At 42.5% G+C, this 23,281-nt stretch overlaps 2 protein-coding genes across 2 annotated transcripts; both read left to right on the top strand.

The window, feature by feature from the left end:
• The first annotated feature begins 643 nt into the window (after positions 1 to 643).
• On the top strand, positions 644 to 12,968 carry LOC106806909. Its single transcript, XM_014809069.1, has 13 exons — positions 644 to 1,257; positions 1,693 to 1,873; positions 3,755 to 3,899; positions 4,084 to 4,223; positions 5,043 to 5,276; positions 6,573 to 6,745; positions 7,087 to 7,238; positions 7,562 to 7,707; positions 7,975 to 8,140; positions 8,524 to 8,603; positions 9,306 to 9,488; positions 10,207 to 10,468; positions 10,685 to 12,968. Exons 1-13 carry the CDS (start codon positions 644 to 646, stop codon positions 10,885 to 10,887), a joined length of 2,679 nt encoding a protein of 892 aa, XP_014664555.1. The 3' UTR covers positions 10,888 to 12,968.
• A 5,109-nt stretch (positions 12,969 to 18,077) lies between these two features.
• On the top strand, positions 18,078 to 21,468 carry LOC106807176 (arginine kinase-like). The gene is made up of 7 exons (XM_014809451.1): positions 18,078 to 18,340; positions 18,638 to 18,742; positions 18,950 to 19,113; positions 19,308 to 19,456; positions 19,769 to 19,934; positions 20,508 to 20,694; positions 20,878 to 21,468. The coding sequence occupies exons 1-7, from the start codon at positions 18,184 to 18,186 to the stop codon at positions 21,018 to 21,020; spliced, it is 1,071 nt and encodes a 356-aa protein (XP_014664937.1). The 5' UTR covers positions 18,078 to 18,183; the 3' UTR covers positions 21,021 to 21,468.
• Positions 21,469 to 23,281: the final 1,813 nt, after the last annotated feature.

The raw sequence follows: 23,281 nt of genomic DNA, 5'->3' as shown, positions 1-23,281 counted from the left end.
ACACACACACACACACACACACACACACACACACACACACACACACACACACACACCAGAGCGATTACATGACCTCGTAGCGAGATGAGGTAATGATGAAATAGGTGTCCATGCACGTCCACGTACACCCACGCAAGCCAATGCGAAATCGTATGGCGTGCGCGGCTGCGCAGTAGCGTACACGTCGGCTGTATGAGATATTGTAAGAGAGTATTGATTTGCGACGGACTATTCGCCACACCTAACACCGGCTTCTGCACTCGCCATCATCGCAGCTTCTAAGGTTCTAAGGTAAGAACATGTTACCATGTATATTATACTTAATAAACGAAACGCTGGCAATTTAAAAATGAAAGAAACGAAAGCAATCATTGATATAAGGTATCTTCATGTACCGAGTGTGGTGTATATATGCGTCCCTGACGTGCAATTATCGACCCTATGTTGGTTGTATTAACGCGTGCCATGCGTTGTTGTTCCGATTATGTAGGGCAGATGCAAATCCCTCAATATCTTACACTGCGTACTGGCTTTCGTCGTGAAGTTAATCAACCTGTCTTTCTCATCGCAGATAGACTTCACACGTAGGAACAATAACGTTTCAGATAGTCTACTTGGAAGACTAGGTATACCAAAACAAGTGATGTCTGTCTGCAGCGACTGCAGTTTGCCCGTCGAGTTCCAGAGTCAGCGCGTTATCACGCTCAACGGTGAAGCCTTTCATGCAAATTGCTTCAAGTGCAGTAGCTGCTCCCTAAGTCTGCTCGATGGTCACGGCAAGCAGGTTGCCGGTACGAACCAGTACAATGGGCGCCTCTTCTGCGAGCAGCATCACGCAGAAATCATGCTCATGTTGGAGAATGGCGATTTTCTCCACCAGCTCAGAGAGTTTAAGAACAAGGCTCTCGGGTTTCTCGCCGCACGAAGGAAAAGCTCAACCTCTTTACAATTTCCGACGCCCAACGAGGCCTGTCCGGGCATGCCCTGTCCTGGCCATTACCACGGAGTTAAGCCGATTAATGGTTATTGGGTGGAATGCCCATACACGGCGAGGATACAGGCGTACGAAAATCGACGAACGCCACTGGATCTATATTCGGAAACGGGAACGTTCGAATTGATGACGCACGAACAGGAAATATACGGAACGTATTTCTATGGCGTCCAGCATTGGAACTATTTTACGGCAGACGAAGATCTCGGAAATCTCATTCTTAGCTTGAAACAAGAGAGCATTAACGGACGGGAACAATTCCGGTACGTCATGGGAGAACGGTGTAGGAGAGGAGTGTATACATTTCCTCTTCGAAACCATATTCCTTGTAATAGCGAATAGTGCGAAGCACATATTGCCAGATATGGTTTAATTTCCACGAGGATACTGAAGGATTTTTGTCTTGTGCAAATTGAAAACTACTCCTACTCCTGCGGGACTATTCTTTCTCATTTCGTGGATAGGTCTATTAATAAATTAGACATCCCTTCATAAAAAAAATAATTCGTCTATCTGCTTCGTTATATAATAAATAATCATAATCAACTCATATCACAATGAATTAAAGTTACCGATCGAAATAATGTGAGGAATGCACATATCACATGGCGTATTTATGGCATAATAACATAAATTTTTCACGAATGCGGAATGGCTGCGTCGATAACGATCCATCGCTAGTGTCGTTGTCGATTCAGGGTTATGGTGCGAACGTCTACCTATCAGATTCACGGACTCGTGCCCGCTGCTTGTGTCTTCGCTAATCGTTACGATCGAGAAGATGTCGTCCGATCTCTTGGAAAGGAAATCGGAGTCTACCCGCCGCTGAAACTAGCAGGGTTGCCTTCAACTCCAGAGGATCTCCTAAAGTTAGACCAGGTAATAAACACGCGCGCGCACGGACGCACAAACGCGAGCACGCACGCACGCACGCACGGCCCCCCCCCCACACGCGCGCAAACACACACACACATAGCGACACACACACACACACACACATCACACACATACTCGCAACACACGCACGCACGCACCACGCACGCACGCAGCCGCCACGGCACGCACGGACACACACAGACAACACACACACACACACTACATATATATATATTATATAGATATTATATATATTAATTATTATCATATAATCAATACATATATATTAATTATGCTCGACACACGAGTTCATAAACACCCATTGGAATCTATATATATATATTATATATATATACGTGAATTGCCAGAATAAATTTTCATTAAATAACATACAAGGAATTTATGCATTATTTCTGTCAATATTATAACGAGTACATAAGAAACTGTTGTTGCCTAGTTGGTAAGTAGTAGAGGGCTAGGGGAGTAACTGGATTCTGCACTATCTTAATTGCGAGATAATCTACACCATAACAACTTCTATTTGCCATCTTAACACCCACGCTTACCTGCACGCAGCTACCTGATACATCATACACCCATGCTCACGTCACTTCATTCACCGACGCCTCCATGGAGCGCCCCCGTACCTAGCCCTCCCCCCTACCTGCCTGACTGACTATTATCTGATTACCTCCCATTATAGTTATTTTAGCGTCAGAGATATTGTCAGAATCTCCAAGAATTTTACGTCATTCTGAGGTGATGAGTCACATTCCCTATAGTGTTTACGATTTCGCAAAATACTATACTAATGACTATTTATATAAACGACATGCAATGTCAATATTATGATAGAGAACCTGCGTAGGTGGAGGAAAATTCATCGATATTTGAAAATTCGTGTTTCATTGTCTGCGTATGAGGTAGATGGTAATGTGTATGCGTGTACGGGTGCTTTATTGCTAGTGGGTAGTTTCTCATGCGTGCGCGCGTGTGTGTATAAGTGTGTGCGTGTGTGTGCGCGCGGGCGTGCGTGTGTGTGTGCGTTTGTGTGTATGTGTGTACGTACGTGCGTGCGTGCGTGCGTGTGTGTGCGTGTGTGCGTGTGTGTGTATATGTGTGTATATGCGCGCGTATGTGTGTGCGTGTGTGTGCGCGCGTGCGTGCGTGTGTGTGCGTGTGTGTGTGCGTACGTGCGTGTCTATTAAGGCCGGACACACAGGCGATGCCAGGCGATGCCATCGGCCGACGCCATCGGCCGATGGCATCGCGCAGTCGTGACACACCAGCGATGCCATCGGCCGATCATCGGGCCGATGCGCATCGCGCAGTCGTGGACACACCAGGCGATGCCATCGGCCGATGGCATCGCCGTTCTTGCGCGCGCAGTGCGATGAGAGAGAGAGAGGAGAGAAAGTCAGTATCATTGAACAACTCTGATTGGCTGATGAATTTGTAAAATCGCGGCTGGCATCGGGCTGGCATCGGGCAGTCGTGGACACACCAGGCGATGCCGATGCCAGGCCGATGCCAGGCCGATGCCATCGGGCGATAATATCAAAACGTTTTGATCTGTGCGCGATGCCAGGGTGCGATGCCATCGGCCGATCATCGGCCGACGCCATCGGCCGATGGCATCGGCGGCGATTGAGTGGACACACCAGGCGATTTTCACGCCGATGCCATCGGCCGATGGAATCGGCCGATCATCGGCCGATGGCATCGCCTGGTGTGTCCGGCCCTTTACATGGGTGTGTGCGTGCACGCGTGCGCTTGTGTCCCTTCACGGCGGGCGTGAACGCTGGCTTGCGTGCGCATTTTCGTCCGCGCGTGCACGATTGTACGATGTCAAATGGTGAAGTGCAGAATGTCGGTTTTTTGCAGGTTTTTATAAAGTCGGAATTAAAAGTCGGCGTCGTTTACATGAAGGAAGATCAGACTACAGAGGAGGAGATATTTGATAACAGTGGAGGCAGTCCTCTTTTTGAAGAATTCCTGGATTTACTTGGCGATAAAATAAAACTGCAAGGTATTTTCGTCGGTTTCAGTTCCCAGCGGAATATAATACCGTTAGACGAATGAATGATTATTATTATTATTATTATGTTAGCAATGTCGTTAGTCAAAACATGAAGGTAAACTGCAAAACGCTAATCAAAATATTCGCCCTTGCTTTTGTGTATTGTTCAAACATTTTCTGTTTTTCTAATTAGGGTTCGATCGATACAGAGGAGGGCTTGACACATTGCATAATCTCACTGGAACCCATTCGATGTATACATTTTGGAGAGGTATTGAGGTGATGTTTCACGTTTCGACGTTGCTTCCCCACGACAAAGACGATGTTCAGAAGGTAAGCTGATATTCGAAACCAAATTTATCTCCGCTACGTGTTGATATCATATAAAGTTCCTATACCGGTCGCGTATATTTATTAAATGTCGTGATAGGTACTGCATTTTTATATAGTTAACATAAAGCTAGGAAATTAAAAGAAAATACCGAGGATGATGAACATAAAATAAATGATTATTGCGGGAATACAATTAAAGCCACCAATCCTCTCTGTTTAATGCACTACCACGGTATACCTGCCGTAAATATTTTTTTGCGGGAAACCGTCTCAACTTCCGTTTCTGCTGTTCTACACAACCTAATCAGGAGCGTATAATATAGTTAAAGTTAGTTAAATCCCTTCCCGTGCCTATATGTGGCGCATAGGGCGGTGCCTATCTCCGTTTCCTTAACCCGAGGCCACGCAGCTGCTTTTACAGTGAATACTACACCGGGGGGTTAGTCCACTGGTAGCACTGCGAGTTAACTTTCCACACTATCTCTATTTGCTGAATGCTAAGCAGAGAAGCAGTGTGTACCATTTTTCAAGTTTTTATATAGACTATATATATACAGTGTAGCACCGTTATAACGCGATGGTTTGGGGTCCATAAAATGTCATCGTGAAAAAAGCGGGTTTGCGCTAAATCGGGGTTATATATACGTGGCTATATAAGAGCAAAAAAGGGGTCCAACGACTCATCGCGTTATATCCGAATTCGCGTTTAATCGGGGCGCGTAAAATCGGGGTTCCACTGCATATATATTATAGTCTATATATTATTATACACTCCTGATAATCATACGGGAATATAAACATACAGCCGACTCTCCACAGTTACAGAGAAAGCGTCACATCGGTAACGACATCGTCTGCATCGTCTTCCTCGAGGGGAACGACACCGACTTCTCTCCCGCATGCATCAAGTCGCATTTCCTGCACACCTTCATCGTCGTGCAGGCCAGCCCCAATCAGCGAGACAAGCCGTCGAAGTACAAGGTGTCCATCGTGTCCCGCGACGAGGTGCCCGGCTATGGACCCTACCTGAACGACATGTGCGAGTTTGACAAGGTACGCTATCGAGATGAGTTAATATACGCGCAATTACGCGTGTCTCATAATTACCTCCGCCAAGGAGGTTATATTCTCGCCCCTGTTAGTTTGTTGGTTTGTTGGTTTGTCTGTAAACAGGATATCTCAAAAAGTAACTGACGGATTTTGATGAAATTTTTTGGACGGGTTGGTCTTGAGCCATGAACGAATCGATTAGATTTTGGTGGTGATCCGGATCCAGTTTTTTTTTTGTCGGGAAGACTTCGGACGCATTCAAAATTCATTAAAAAAAATCCTGGATCTTTTTTTTTTCAAATTTCTGAAAATTTCATCAAACTATATTGGGTGTACGAGCAAGATGGGGGGGGGGGACTGTTACGCTGTGGTGGAGGTTTGCTATATCTCTGATTGCTCTTGCTCTTGTAGATTTGCTTTCGTTGTCGGTGGTCGGATCTTGTTACGCGGACGATGATAGGAATTTAATTCTCATCTTTTGGGGATGTTATAGTTATATAGCTAACACGTGCTGTGACTATTACTGTTTTAACCATAGCACATTCTGGGGGTGGTAGTCATACAGCTAACACGTCTCGTAACTATTATTGTTTTAACTAGCACATTCTGAAGTGGTAGTCATACAGCTAACACGTCTCGTAACTATTATTGTTTTAACTAGCACATTCTGGAGTGGTAGTCATACAGCTAACACGTCTCGTAACTATTATTGTTTTAACTAGCACATTCTGGAGTGGTAGTCATACAGCTAACACGTCTCGTAACTATTATTGTTTTAACTAGCACATTCTGCATGGGGTTGTAGTCATATAGCTAACACGTCTCGTAACTATTATTATTTTAACTATAGCACATTCTGGTGTTGATAGTGATGTAACTAACACATTCTGTGACTAATAATAAATTAACTAGCATCTTCTGGAGGTGTTTGTGATATAACTAACGCGTTCTGTGACTAGCCATGATTTAGCTAGCATCTTCTAGGGATATTAGACGTGTGAAACCATGCAGGTGCGCGTAACTAACCAATTTTGCCTGGGGCAAAGCCACGTACGGGTTCTGTTCTGGAAAGGTGCCGATGTTGATCATGTAATATCATCAATATTTTATACATTCCTGTGTTGGGGCAACTTTTACTTTCCCCGCCCCCGCTGGCCACGGCATTGTAAGTGACTCTCTGTGACGCAGATCCGCTTCACTACTCCATGTGGATTCGGCATGCTCGTATTTTGATGCAACAATACTATAGCAGTGCACTTCTGGGGATGCTAGTTTTCATTAATTAACAATCACATTCAGGGTCCGATGTTCAGAGAGTGGTTGCTCACAAAGACTGTGAACGGAGAGAGAGCAAGTTACACGGCGCCTAAGTTTGCACGAATGCAAGACCGAACCAGAGGACAAATGCTCGAGGATTTGATGGTCAGTCTACACAACCACTCGAACACTGGAGCCTTACCACAGCCCTACAGGTACGCCGGTTTGTTTTTGGATTGGCCGCTATTTAAATACCACAATATATTCTGCGGACGTGGTGGTTTTTTCGAAGCATTAGGTAATCGTATACCAAGCTAAAGAATATTCCGAAGAACGCAGTGATGTCAGTGTGGTTAATAGAAAATGCTCTCACGGCATGCATTGCCATAATAAATTATAATGTATAGTTATTTCTTTGTAAAATTCTGAGTACAATTCTTGTAAAAAGCTGATTACGGCTGATTTCTGTTAATGAGTTAATTACGGCTGAATTTTAGAAAACATACGCGAGTGGTTTTCAATGATACATTTTTTAATTAGTAACATGTTTCTCTAGGCGCGGCTCTTGGAGACCTATTGGCCATATGCGATCCAACTTTCCACTTCAGGATTCTGTGAGAGACACATTCGAAAGCTTTGAGACGTTGAGCAATGATTTCGCTGCTGCGTTTAAACGTTCCGAGCTCTGTGACGTCACATTCATCGTCGGTATGACGACATGAGTTTCCATTTCAACGTAATCGAATGGAAACTTGTATATTAGCCTTTGTTATTGAAATTGTTCATATGTTTATGCAATCTTCGTGAAATTAATCACTGCAGATTGATTATCTCACACGAATTAGTTTTTTGCCTGTTTTTTTTACATTTCGCATAAACCCAGTGAATACCATAGTGATTTTTAATAACTTATTACCAAACAGGTTTTGTATAATGTTGGTCGCCATAAAAAATTACACCGTACTTTTTCCGTTCGTCGTCTAGAACCTGTCTAAATCACTTTTTATTCACGTTTTGCCTTTTGAATTCAGGAAAGAACAAAGTTAAGCTGCACGCAGTCAGAGCTATTCTTGGTGTGCGAAGTCGCGTGTTCAAAGAAATGCTCTACGATAACCTAAAAGGAATCAGATCAGCTTCACTGAGCTCAACGAGTCTAAAAGACAGCAACATGCTACAGGTATTATATATATATACATATGTATTTACATATATTTATTATAGGTACCCATATGCGTATGTATAATTGCACCAATGGCTACTTTTTTACCTGCATGCAAACAGCGTTTTCTTTTGTTTTTCTTTGTTTCTTTTTGTTTAATGACGATGCGTGTTCTGTCTGTTTATTTGTGGTTTTATATCGGTATTTATCTGTGTTCTCGTTGTTTAAATACGATATACTTTCGGTATTTTTGTGGGGTTTACATCGGCATTTATCTGTATTTAGGTGCCTGATCCCGATGACAGCTACAAGAACAAGAGCGCACCGAGTAGCCCCGTAGCTAAGCGTGCGATCTTCAAATTCGGAAATTTCAGCTTCAAGCGTCGCAGTGACGGCTCGCACGAGAAGCTACGCCGCGAGCTGAAACGAATGCAGAGTCAACAGGGAGTCTGTGAGTTTGACATGTGTGACTTTGCTTGACTGTCTTCTTTACACAGTTAAAATAAATAACGCGTTTTCGTGGATAAACACCGCCCCAAGATTGCGTGCGTCTGTCCATAAGTACCGTATCAGTTTGTGGTTGGTACTTACCGCACAAAGTATATATATATTATCAGGGGTTAATAATGACAAATTTGTCTATTATTAACCCCTGATATTATATGTATATAAATTTATATGTCTCTATTATGAAACTCCTGATAATATCATATAACAATTGAATTTATATTTTATATAATATATTTTGGCTCTGCAGCTATAGTGTTGTCTGTCGCCTTCCGTTACGTTTGTAGCATGATATTCGCATATAATATGTGGAAATATCTGTAATAGGGGAAGATACCGAAAACGAATCGACTCATGGAAGTCTGAAACGAAATACGTCAACCGACAGTAAAGATAATCTAGATGAGGTACGACGATATGTGACCACTGTTGACTACAGTGTTATTCCCCTGTCAATATATATATATATATATATATATATATATATATATATTGCATTTACGTCAGAGATGAAACAGAAAATTTTAATTTAACGACGAGTTTAAAATATTAAATTAACGAATATTAAACGTAAAATTAATATAACATTTGTTACTTATAGTAACTAGATTAACACTGGTAAACTATCATTTACTTGATGCTATTTCAATTGCTTTGTATGAGAACGTCTACCCAACATGTTAAGCCTTGAAACTCGGTGTATATGCATAATATGTATAATTTTTTTATTATCTACTAAAATAATACGTACCGCTCAAATACTAAATATCAATATCATTCAATAAATGTATCACATATTATATCAAAAGATAATTATAATAAGCCATTGTACCCTCCATAATAGGAAATCACATTCAAACGTTACTCTAAGTGTTATTTTCAGTGGCCTCGCTAACTTCTGTTGCCTGTGGGGTGGTGGTAAAACCATGGCGATTTATGTCTATATACTAACAAATACAGGATATAGAGCTCAGTGGTTCAGGGAAGTTGACCGTGCGCAATTCGTTATTGCATATGTAATAGTGACTACATTTGCATATGGGGGGACAGTTGTCCTCTTGCCCCCCGCTAGCTACGGCCCCTTAATTAAAAGTATGGTATGTTTCTAGTATGAGGTCACCGAGTTTGACCCGGACACTTTCCTCATCCTTCTGAACTACTTTCACACGGGCACGTGCTCGCTCACCTGCAGTATCATTCCGCGGTTGTTGTGCGCCGCGGAGTACTACGACCTGCCCGATTTGCTGCAAGCCTGCTTCCACCACGCTAAGCAATGCGTCCATCTCGGCGTGGTAGGTCTTCTTTTTTGCCACTACAAAGTAAACCCATAGACTTAGAATATTCTTAGTCTGTGGCAAACCCAGCCTATTGTTCCACACCGTAGTGATTGTAAGCAGCGTTTATTTGCGCCTTATTGAACTGTAACACATGCCGTTTGAGAAAGATCACGTGGGTTTTTACCCTATCTTGCGCCCACTTGCGAAAATATACGCACGGCGAAGTGTTTACGAAGGTAAAGGAAGTAGATGATTGCGTGAACTCTGCAATGACATGTGTAGTCATTAATTTGCATACGCCATCGTAGCTTCAGAAATCGAAATTATGATGAAATGAATCGACAAGAAAATCGGAAGATTGACGGAAGATGAAATTGTTTACGTGTTTTACTTGCACGAGATCCTCATGCGATTACCATCTCCCTATCATAAGAGATGGCGCAATAATAGACAGTGATTCACAGATATCAATAGCCCGAGATAAATGCGTTATATATGTATATATATATTATACATATATATATATATACAATTACATACAATTATATATATATATATATGCACGTTTATTGTATGAAATTATAAATAATAAAGATTGGAATAAAAATTATATATATATATATATATATATATATATATATATATATATATATATAATTAAACTATATATAATATAAAATAAACTAAATATATATTAAACTAATATGATCTGTATCCACGACATTCGGCACAGGTTGCACAGATGCTCAACGATCTGGAGGAATGCTATTGGCGCTACAACTCCGCGATGGAACTAGTCAACATGATCATACAGTTCATCAACAACAACGCCGCCGAATTTCTAGACAACCGCCATTACCTGCCTCTGTGCGAACCTTTCTTCACCATCATCATCTGCAGGGAACTGAGGACCGTATCGGAAATCGAGAAGTTCCAGTCTATGTTGGCGTGGGCGAAATATTACCTGCGCCGTCAACGTCATCCTAAGGGCAGAGGTAATACGATATGTAGACAAGGATTGGTGATCATTTTACCGCGATTAACGCCAAATATATATACGACGAGATCCTCTTACGCGTAAGAGCTAATACCACGAGTGCTTTTCTTTACCCAAAATCCCGAAATTATGCTCATTAAGTTTAATTAACCACGAATATACATACTGCATGTACGTAATAATCGAAAACATTATCAACCGTCATTTTTTCCAGCGAGCGAGGATCTAAAAACCATCATGGACAGACTGAGCCAGGATCTGAAACTGCACAAGATATCGCCGAATGATCTGATTAAAGTTGTCAGACCGAGTATGTGCATCGATGCGGATCGTATCGTCGCCGCGCTCACGTATCTGTCCAATTCGGATCCGCATCGAAGTCGCTGCTCGAGTCTCAGTAGCGAAGATTCCCTGTAGAAGATTCCCTGTAGAAGATTCCCTGTAGAAGATGTTCTGTAAAAGATTTCCTGTGGAAGATTCCCCTACGAAAATTCCTTCTAGGTGATTTCCTTTATCGCCAGGAAAACCCCACTGTAAAAGATTTCTTAAAGAAGATTCATTAAAGAAAGTTTCCTGTAGAAGATTCCCTCAGGAGTATTCCCTGAAAAGGATCCCCTTTTATCACCAGCAAGAACTCCTCGCAGATGATTTCGCGAAGAAGTTTCTCTGAAGAATGTTTCCTGTGGAAAAATTCCCTTCATCACCAGCAAGAATTATCTGTAGAAGATTTCTTATAAAAGATTCTCTGAAGAATATTCCTCATAGAAGATTTACTGAAGAATGTTTCTTATCGAAAATTTACTTTATCGCTGACAAGAATTTACTGTAGAAGTTTCCTTATAGAAGCTCCCATAAAGAATGTTGAATGTTTCCAGTGGAATATTCCTTTTATAATCAGCAAGAATTCTCTGTAGAGGAATCACTTTATCAACAGTGTGAATTTCCCATAAAGGGACTTCGTCTAGAAAGTTCTCTGTAAAAGATTCCCTGGAAAAACTTTTGGTATTGGAAGATTCCCTATAAAATATTCCCTAAAATTCCCGCTAAATACTCCTAAATATTCCTAAATACTCCTAAATACCCTAATTCTAATTCCTATTCTAAAAATCCTAATACAGTACTCCTAATTATTCCTAAAATTCGCTAAACATTCCCACTAAACTTGATTTGCCGTGGGGTATGTGTATGCCTCACTGAAACAAGTCTAATTGCTCAGATGAAATGAAATGTGTAGTGATTTATATATAGATGTTATCAAAAGTATTTTAATATGGTTTAATTTAAGACTAGACTAAGAATAGTCTAATCTTAGTCTATTCTTAACATACTCGTGATGTTACGTAAATTTGTTGACTTATTTAGTAGCATGGCCTGGCTTATAAAGAGTCTGAGTAAGTCCATGCAAAACAGCACTGACTATGTATAACATCAGGTGTATCCCGAGCACGTTCCTTTGTCGTTGTTCCGTGTATATGGGATATATTATCATCGTGATATATTATAAACGTCTATCTGAATCATATCTACGTTCGAAAACCCTTGACGACGTTGTCCCATGGTTTGCGGCAAATTATTACAGATATATATATATATATATATGTATATGTTATTCAGAAATTGTTGTTTCTAATATTGTCATAATGTGATTATTGTTCATACGTAAACGTTATCGTGTTGTTTGTTTCGCATAAGTGTTTTGCCCGAGACTATCTGCATTATTTATTTAATGAAACCTGTATATTTATCGAGCGCGTTAAATAGGAATACAGTACACATAACAATAATCATCCGCAGAATGGGAAAAGTGTAAAAAAAAAACAGGCGAAACAGCCCAGTCACCAACAAAGTCAATACTTCATTTCCGCCTTCTTGAATTTCAAGGAACGTCAGTGTCTATAAATGCATTCGTTTGTCTGCATGCATGCCTGTGCGGCCTCGCTACCGATTTAGGATACGTACCCTAGCTGGCTTCTCACCCAATGGCAGCCATTGCAATGCTTTCGTGCGCCGGCAACAGCCCGGTCCCCATCACATAGCTGCTCGTGATATGCACGTAATTGAATGCCAGCTGTTGCTAAGTCATTTGCATGCATGGAGGCGGCCGCGGTGTACGGGGTATATGTAAGATGTTTAGCAAGCAGCTAAATTCACACTCACTAACCTATAGATGCGATCTACAAAAAACCACGCGCCTAGCTAGCGAAACTTTTCCGCGACATTTGGTTGTAGTTTCACGTTCGAATGACCGACCTTGACGTTCGATCACCATGCATTCGCAGTTATTTCAAGGTCGTTTTTAAAAGGCTGTTTACAGCAGAAAAGCTGTTTGTAATGTGGTGTGGGCAGAATGTAAATAGTATTATTGCGCTCGTTTCCGAAGTAAATCACATGCAACCATCGTCATAATGCCTACCGCTGATCGATCCTTCTCTCGTTTATTCGCTTTAGAAATAATAAATGCCGCTGCAACTACCGAGGCAGCCCGTGCACGTAGCTCATTAGGGCGTTACTGATTACTGCAATAATTCGAGCCAATCTTGTGAGAAACGTGCGGTATGTGGCGCGCGTTTTGCTGTATTAATTACGTTTATGTCGCGCGTGTCATCATAAAATGCTATTCCGATAATTAGATTCCCGCGAGACATACTGTACAGATTGTTCACGATATTCATTCGTCAGGGAGATGATGATGAGATCAGTTGCCATATCGATTAACTCGTACGTGATGGAATCTCAAATCAATTTCATTAATAATATTGTGGCTCCCCATTGGGAAATACCGCGGGACGTATCCGTGTCGTAAGAAAACGGAAATTAGTCGACCACAGATCTACTTGATTCAAGCATATGAAATCCGACTGTTTTCGATCATGATATGATACTTATATAAGCTCAACAGAAAATGATGATGATGATGATGATGATGATGATGATGATGATGATGATGTTGATGATGGCTATAAGCACTATCGACTGACATGATATCTGTGAGGTCAGTGGGAACAGTCTATTTTTGGCACTTGCGTGAACATGTGTATACAACCTATAGCTATGTATGCATGGTGTTTTCTATTTCTAATTGTCTATAAGTTAGACAAATCCAGTCACTTGGGATAAAACACGGAATGAATAAAACATGGCGGAATATGTAATAAACCAAGAGCTAGGTCCGGTCTGCTATAGGCCCCGTCCGCCATACATCCGTCTCTATATATATTGCTATTCTGATGCGAATTGGTACAGCCTAGCTCGCATGGGGGATGGATGCAGATAGTATATATAAGCATGAACGACATCGTAACAGCGTGCGTAGCCTATACATTCATATGGATCAGGAGATATCCCTATTATCTACTCCTGATATGGATATTTCTGCTAAGATAAATCACGTCACTCGCTCTCCTGCAGGCCTAAATTAATGAACAGCGCAAATAGAAATACTTTATCGGCGAAAATATTTCCGTATATCCGATTGCATTGCACATATTTCTTGGCTTAGGAACATACACCGGAATCTGATAAGCGAGTCTGTAATATATGTAGTCGGTCACACGTGTTCATTATAGCATGATCAAAAGAAGTAGCTAGGGATCGACGGAGCTAGCATGTTCTTCAACCAATTATTGCGTGTACCACTTTCTCTCTCTAGCACAAAAAACTTCTAGCACATATGCCCTGGAACGGGCTAAAATCCGTTCTAGTTATAATAAATCTGTTTGAAAAAAACTGAAGATGGCGAATAACCATATACCCAATAACATAAACGCCAACATCACATAAAACTGCAAGCAGCTGGGTTTGTGAGGAAACAAGCTAGTCATAACTATTGTAGGTATATATAGAGAGAGAGATATAATATCTGGCCCCTTTCGCTGTGCGGGAATATAGTCGGATGCCTCTAGTACGTGACGTCACGTTGCGCACGACCCGCGGCTGGTCCCGGGCGAGAAGCCTCGTGTGTTACCGGCAGGCTATGCAGCGACGATCACCAGTTTCGTGTTTAAATTTGTACTCGGTCGATCGCCGGCGAGGAAGAAGCACGCTTATAGCTCGGCGAGGCCCTCCAGAGAGCGTTTTATTTCAAGCCGGCATTGCCGGCGTATCTATTTTTACGCACTGTATTTATACATCGGTTTAGCGGGCGGGACCCGTAAGGGTTACGGCAGCTCTCCGCCAGATAGCGCTGCTACCCTAATTAATAACGATCGATTGACTGTGTCGCAGCCACTGATCTCAGATTATCAGATAATATAGAGTAGAGTATAGTTAGTATAATAGAGTACAGTGGTCGCAGCGCGCGTGTCACGCATAGATATCAGATATGTGTACTGTCCTACACTTTACTTATATGCATATCTTTTATTAGGATATCTACGGTGCCGCACGCGTGCTGTCGAACGCAAACAATATAGGCCGATCGTTTCGATATATTGGTAGATTTAGTGTATGGGAGTGAAATGGCAGCAGCGCCGGTTGTGTGCTGCATGCCACTGAGAACATGGCAGCTGGTTCCTTAAGGTGCCTGCACGCACTGGATTTGTGCAAACGTAATTATAGGTACAATGGTCTCCCAACGCGTCATTATTATTCAGACGGTCACGTTACAACATCATGTACTAATCACGGCAACCGATTCGACACCATGACGATGGGGGGTGACTTTCGGCTTTCACGTATCTGATATGACGTGTTTCAATACGATATATTTTTCTTAGTTTGTAATACATTCATCGCGTGGTGGGAATTAGAACCAGAATAGCAGTCAAAATAACGATGACTCGATAAAGCAACAACAGTGCAAGGATCCGACTCTTAGCATGTTTATAAAAGCACATATTATGGTGACGTGTAGTGCAAACCACCTGTCTATGGCTCTATACGGTATACCCACAAACGTTTTCACAAAACTCAGACATGCGCGTAACACGGCATCTTATCAGTCAGTTTCTGACATATATATATATACCCACCCATCGCTGTTAGAAAATGACTCGACGAAATCTCGATAAAATTAAGCGGGTCAATGTCAAATGTTATACATAGAACACACTCAGTTGCATATACTACAAGAGTACATATAATATAATAGAGATAATCTCTGTTATAATATGTACTCTTGATGTACTATGTGCACTTAAATGCATATTGCGATTGTAAGTTACATGCCAGTAAAGTTTGCCATTTAGTGCGCGCAAACTTAATTATGCTGAAGTGGAAAGTCTGACGCGTGCGCGAACGAAAAAGCTCTATTAACGTTTTTGCCTGATCCGTAACTTTTTGTACAAGGTTCCGCAGTTCGTTTAGAAACATATTTACGAATCGTGGACAACGTTTTAATTAATTTCAACCATTCATCATAAATATTAGGACTGCTGCGTGCTATATATAGTCACCGGTTGCACATGAGTCGAGTAAAGAATAGCCAGTGGGCAAATATGGTGCTGCTACGCATACAATGAGCTGCAGCTATTTACGAGGCGCAATCATAAGGGGTCGTTTCGCACAGTCAGCTGATTTCCCTGAAGCGTATATATCAACGATTCAAGGTACACCGCAGAACGTTCGCCCCTGCGTTTTTCTTTGGGCAAAATGAATCGAGTCTTACATTTCTAATCAACGAAAAAACTTTCTATCGGAGTTTTTTATATTTGTATGTTCAGGGGCGTGTACAGGATTTGGACCAGGGGGGGGGGGTCTAACCGTAACCCAAATTTGCGAGCACGCGAAGGGGGGGTCTGGGGCCCTCCCCCAGAAAATTTTGAAATTAGACCCCTCAGATGCGTTTTCTGCGCGAGCAGGGGAGGGGGTCCGGACCCCCTGGACCCCCTCCCCCCTGTACACGCCCCTGATGTTATGCAAAAAAATCATTTAATTGCACCTCTTAAGCTTGAATATGTGACCAGCAAAGGGTTTAGTCTGGGTTCGTGCGATACACGAGTGCATGAGAGTATAGGGCAAGGAGGTGACGTCAGGTAGGCGGACAGGAAAAAGAACAGGAGGAGAAATCACTTGTTGCATGGAGAGATGTAGGAAAGACGGCCGGATAATAGGCAATAAGAAAGTAAAGAAACGCAAGATTGGAGGAGGAAAAGAGGATGAAGAGAACGGAATGATATAAGATGGTAAAATGGCAACGAGAGTGAGAAGGAAAGAGCGCATGGTAGTCAGCATATAACTATGTTTTGCCTTTATGCGATTCCACTATCTGAGAAAACTAGTAGGGAAATTAAAGTAGCAGGCCTTCACTGTCTTGACATGTGGTGAGGGCTAGACAATAGACTGGTGGGCGCTGGACTACGTGCTTGGATGATAGCATGTACCAGGGTTGACATCAACAGATTTTTACGACAATTGTTATTCCCTTCTTCGGCATCTTTCTTCGTCTGCAGCATCTCTGCGCTGTACGCAGTGGCTACTATTGATCGATGCAAGCCAATGAAGCATATTCAACGGAGGGTCAAACAAAATGGCGAAGCAGCTTTTACCTCGGGGGCGTAGATATACTGGCGTTGCGTTTCAGAAGGGTTCCGACTTTACTGAGCTCTTCTTCTTGTTGGTGCTTGTTGACGCTACATGCGCGCTCCATCTCATCTTGTTATCGAATACGATGACATGGCATTTGCGCTGACTGTCAAGTTGCCCGCAGTTGCGCCGCCAAAACATACTCAGCATATATTTGTTCACCGTTTACTGAAAGTTCATTTATTAATTTGCGAAATAGCGAATATATAATTTGATAGCAATGTGACATGAATATTTACACTACAAGCTATAGGTACAACATGCAACACAACACAACATAACACAACATAACACAGCACAACACAGCACAACATAACACAACACAACACAACACAACACAACACAGCACAATACAACACAACACAACACAACACAACACAACACAACACAACACAACACAACACAACACAACACAACACAACACAACACAACTACAACGACAACACAACACAACACACGACAACACAACACAACCACAACACACACAAGACACAACACAACACAACACAACCCAACACAACCCCAACACACACAACACAACACAACACAACACAACACAACACAACACAACACAACACAACACAACACAACACAACACAACACAGCACAACAAAACACAACACAACACAACACAACACAACACAACACAACACAACACAACATAACATAACACAGCACAACAAAACACAATACAACACAATACAATACAATACAATACAATACAATACAATACAATACAATACAATACAATACAATACAACTCAATACAACACAATATAACACGACAGAACACGACACGACGCGGCACAGCAAGGCAATTATAAAACTCAATTGTGAAACTTGATTATGATTTGCTAAAATAACTTTTTGCCGCCGCACTTGCGCAGTGGCCAGGCGCGGATTCAATTTCTGTTCCACAGACATATTGTTCGCAGCACACGGTCAATCGCGAACGTGCCAATGCGCAGTATTATTGCGTGAGGCAGGATTTTCACATAGCCAGCTGGTCGGTTTCAATCCCGAAGCGCCCTGCCGGTTGTACGCTCGCGAGCTCTGCGGTATAAAAGGGGATGGTGCGAGTGGATTTTTATCTTTTGCAGTTGCATTGCAGAGATCCTTGTGTAGCTGTCGCGGTCGCTTCGTGTGTCTACTACGGTTCTTCTTTCCAAAGCCTCTCATCCTAATTTGAAAATGGCTGCTGAGTACGTGGTAAAAGCATTCACTGAGCTGCAGGCCGATGCCGGCTGCAAGTCTATGCTGAAGAAGTTCCTGACCAAGGAAGTCGTCGACTCGTTGAAGGACAAGAAGACCTCCCTTGGAGCGACGCTGAAGGACTGCATCTCTTCTGGTTAGTCTCGGTGGCTTCACTCGACACTCGGCCCTTTGATTACACTGACGATCGATCGATTCTGATCGCGTTACAATTCCCCGTGTGCACAATGTACATGTAGATTTTGTGGTCGGTGTGCAGAATTTCTATACTCGTTGTAATGTAACGGTGCAAACTGATTTCATTAAATCGTGATTTGTTAATGGAATTTGCATTGTTGCATTGGCTTAACCTCATTATAGTTAAACTATATAGTTTCTGGTACAGGGAAACATGACCAGTGGCAATGCTGACGAACACGTTTTATGTTGATAGGTACTGAGAACCATGACAGCAACGTGGGAGTCTATGCAGCTGATACGGAATCTTACACCACATTCGCTGGTCTGTTCGATCCAGTCATCGACTGCTACCACAAGGGTGCGTATTAGCTATTGTTAAGTAAGCACAGTCCCTTAGAATAATAATATCCCCTATAGTCATAAAGATACAGGCATAACCAAATTTATTTTCATTCGGGGTTTGATGGTTTTTTTCTCTCTTGTGCCTGTTCTAGATATGCACTTCATCATATATTGCGTATATCATGAGATATGCACTTCTAATCCTGCTATACATGTATTTCAGGCTTCCCACCATCTGCCAAGCACCCAACGCCAAACTTCGGAACAAAGGAGCAGGTGGATGCATTCGTTGACCTTGACCCAGAGGGCAAGTACATCGTCTCCACCCGCATCAGAGTCGGCAGGAGCATCCAAGGATTCCCCTTCAACACTCTGCTTCAGGCCGATGTAAGTGTAATGCGGTAACACAGGAGCAGGAGAGATACGTGAATGGACTGCCATTCACTGCCAGATCCGAAGCAAAATCTTTTGCGTCCCATATCGTGGTGCAATATGTGCATACTATCTCTCTTATTACAGTATTCTGTTTCATCAGCTGTGCGGAATGTACGCATTGCTCACTCTGTATCGTTGTCTTGCAGCAATACTCTGAGATGGAGACCAGACTGAAGGAGGCTTTTGCTAGCTTCGAGTCTGAGCTCGCCGGAAAGTACTACCCCCTAGCAGGCATGGATGATGCCACCCGCAAGCAACTCATCGAAGACCACTTCCTGTTCCAGGAGTGCGACAGGTACAACAAAGACGTTTTTATCCAGCCGAAATCATCGCCCGACGAATGGAAACCCATGTTTGAACTCTTAGCGACTGAGTAGAAGGCCCCTCCCATGCGTTATTTTGAAAACTCCGCATGGAAAGGCAGTCTGCTAGTACCATGTTACCAGTAAAAAGGGAGAGTGCGCGTGCAGTGAATCTATTTTTAGACCGCGAGTTTCCAGGGCCACTAATATCCCAGCAGCAGTTTCCAGAGTATCTTTTACATGGTGCAGCAGCATATTGATGTGTGTGTGTGTGTGTGTACCATGTGTTGCTAATTTCTTCCTAGGTTCTTGAAGAGTGCCGGTGGTTACAACCACTTCCCAACAGGCCGTGGAATTTTCCACAACCCAACGAAGAACTTCTTGATCTGGGTGAATGAGGAAGATCACCTTCGCATCATCTCCATGCAGATGGGGGGTGACTTGGGCATGGTCTACAAGCGTCTCGTCACGGTAAGGAATAGTCCCCACCTTATCTTTGACATGTGACAAGTGTCACCAAGAGATTGGGTTCTCTGAATATTTTACTGGTGACATTTCTTGGTCTCTTTGGGCAGTTGCTTTGGTGAAGACATCACACATCTTGGGTGTCATTTCTGTGGTTATTAAAACGCTGTCTCTCTCTCCTCCATCTATTTGTCTTCCCCTCTCTCGGTATCTCTTCCTCTCTCTCTCCCTCTCTCTCCCCCTCTCTCTCTCTCTGTCATTGTCTCCCCCTCTCTCTCTCTCTGTCATTGTCTCTTCCTCTCTCTCTCTCTCTCTCCATCTTTCTCTCCCTCGCTCTCCCTGTTTCTTCTTCTCGCTCCCCTCCTTCCCATACTCCCCTCTTCCCCTCCCTCCCCATTTTCCCTCCCCCTCTTTTCCTCCCTCCCACTCTCTCTGCCCCTCCCTCTCTTTCCCTCCCTCTCTCTCTTTTCATCTTCCTCGCATTGTATCATACTGCAACATGTCCACCATTTCTGTATACACGAGCAATTCTGTTTGTCTGCGTCATGCATCTGATCCCGCACGTACTTGATGTTGCAGGGAGCGAACAAGATGGAGAGCCACCCCAAGATCAAGTTCACCAAAACTGACCGTCTCGGATACCTGACCTTCTGCCCAACCAACCTGGGCACAACTCTGCGCTCCAGTGTGCACATTAAACTGCCAAAGACCCTCGACACACCAGAGTTCAAGGCCATTGTTGAGAAATACGAAATGCAAGTCAGAGGTAAGCTATTTTTAAAGCCATTGATAGAAAATTATTTAATTTCGTAATCGTCCCTTTGTTTCATCGCTATCGCGTAACTACAAAACGAGAGCTCGGTATGCCATGTCCATTTTTAATCAGTATTTTGACAACGGCAAAAATTGTGGTTTCATTGCATTGATTTTTTCCCTATCGTGTCTGCAGGCACCATGGGTGAGCACACCGAGACCAAGGGAGGTCTGGTAGATGTCTCCAACAAGAGGCGTTTGGGTCTCACTGAGTACGAGGCCGTGAAGGCCATGTACGACGGAATCAAGGCTCTTATTGCCCTGGAAAAGTCCAAGTAATAAGCGACACATGGCGATGAGCGAGCGAGTGAAGGTTGAAATCTCCAATACCCTTTGTAGGGCAATAAAAAACGCGGTGTGAGCATTTATCACCGGCTGACACACCAGCGACGAAGCAAGTCAGGTTTTTTCTCCATCATTGAGTGAACAGAAAGCTAGCTAGGTTTCTTATTCATGTTATCAGTCAGTTCCTAGTATTGAAGGCGAAATGACTGTGTCAGTGTGAACAGAGCATGATGATTACAACGCCGAATTAGGAATTGTGTACCTAGAACAAAATCTATGCACATAGCTGGCGACATCTTGTGTATACTCTATATAAAATTTCTGCCTGGTTATCATTGCATATTTATTGTTTTACAAATGTTTTTTTGGCATATTCTTATTGTTATTTGTTGTAAAAATTTAATAAAAATCATCTTCTTTGGTAAATGAGTGTATCAAATAATTCTGTTTTCTTTCTGATGTTTGTGATGTAAAAGTTCTTATGTATACATTTTTTTATTTTAGTTGTTTGCATATGCCATTACACTGCATAGTCATTGCAGGTTTTCAAATCATGCTCATTCTATTACACCAAATCGGCTATATACTTACACAGTCCGACCTCCTTTATCCGTCCATCCGTTATCCGGAAATCTCTATTAACCGGCCGCGATCTCGCAGTGTATGTTCTCTGTTTTATCATTCATTTCCACCTAAAAATCTCGCTCAAAACTCGCGCGATGTACCAACTGTACGTGTGTTTGCGTGCGTGCGTGCGTGCGTGCGTGCGTGCGTGTGTGCGTGCTGTTTTTGTATGACCAAAACGAACCTGCCATACACTTCATTCTCATCTAACCTTCACCAAAATGGCTGCATCACCCTTCCCCTCCACACGCGTGCAAAAATGCACTTATGTTTTTGCTTTAGGAGCTCAACAAATATATTACAGAAAATACAGCTAGGTTAAAAACAGAAGGCTCTAGTTCTCTCTCGTACCTAAAATAAACAGCCCAATCATTCCCGTGAAAGATACGTGAAAAAAGATATAATCTATTATTATATTATTATTACTATTATTATTATTATTATTACGTGAAAAAGATATAATCTATTATTATATTCACTCCTGATGTAGTAGGGTATGTTTGACAAACCGATCACGTGATAGCCGGACGTTGCGTGACGTCACCATAGCTAATTAACATGCAACGCATACGCACGCAGTTACAGTCTCAAGACCTGCTTATCTACAGCGTGGCTGTTATAACACAAGTCGCAACTGATCGCTTTTTATTGCTAACATATATATATATGACGTCAACTATTTGCGGAAAAGATCTAAAACCTGAATCACACATGTGAGCACACCTACTATATACATATGCAATCTGCTTCAATAAACCTCAATCTCTACGTTAGTACTGGAGGACCATATGGGCGCCAATAGATCCTATAAGTAGGCCTAATAAACACCGACACCATGAACGTTTAAGACATAATAATGATACCGTTCTATAAAACGGATAGGGCAATTAAGGTCAAGGGTAAAGGGCAGGGCACACACTTTCCCCTAAGGAAAGGGCAAATGTAGAAATCAGATAATTATCCACAGCAGTCGCCCTCGATCGCCAAGGAAATACGCAATTAACTTACGGTTAACCTATAGCCCTATCCATCTCTCGGTGTGCACGAATTCGGTCATTCACTAGTTCTCTATAATACCACACTCTCACCATCATCCTTCCGCGGCGTACCTCCAACCGTTGATGGTGTAAATTAAGACGGGCACATCTGGGAGCATGCATCTGCGTGATTTGTTGATCTCTGAGATGGTTTCATGTTTGTACGGTCACATATACGCCCGCCTTCCGCACCGCGTGCGGTATAGCCAATGTAACTGTATATATGTGCATTGACCGTTCTTATTCAAATATTTATAGCAACGAAACGTTTGAATTTTATTCATTTATTAGCTTGATATTCGCCAATTACTGTATACGGCCTTTGTACACTCACACACACGCACGTACGCAGGCACGCACGCACACGCGTACGTAAAAATACACAGCTAGACCATTGGGTCATTTAGTATTTACACGCTCATAGGATTTTTTTTAATGCCTTGATTATATGCATAAGATAATGCGTTGATATGTGTAACAGTGGCTTGCGCCAACGCCTAAACGCCCTTAGACGTAGCGGTCATAGTTGGAGAGTCACGTGCCAGTGACGTTGGCAGTGACGTCACTCGTCAGTCATGAAGTCATACACTGCTT

This window comes from Priapulus caudatus, unplaced genomic scaffold, assembly GCF_000485595.1.
Source record: "Priapulus caudatus unplaced genomic scaffold, Priapulus_caudatus-5.0.1 Scaffold10, whole genome shotgun sequence".
Taxonomy (NCBI): domain Eukaryota; kingdom Metazoa; phylum Priapulida; class Priapulimorpha; order Priapulimorphida; family Priapulidae; genus Priapulus; species Priapulus caudatus.
Note: the sequence above shows the minus strand (reverse complement) of the source record. Positions and strands in the feature narration are given on the sequence as shown.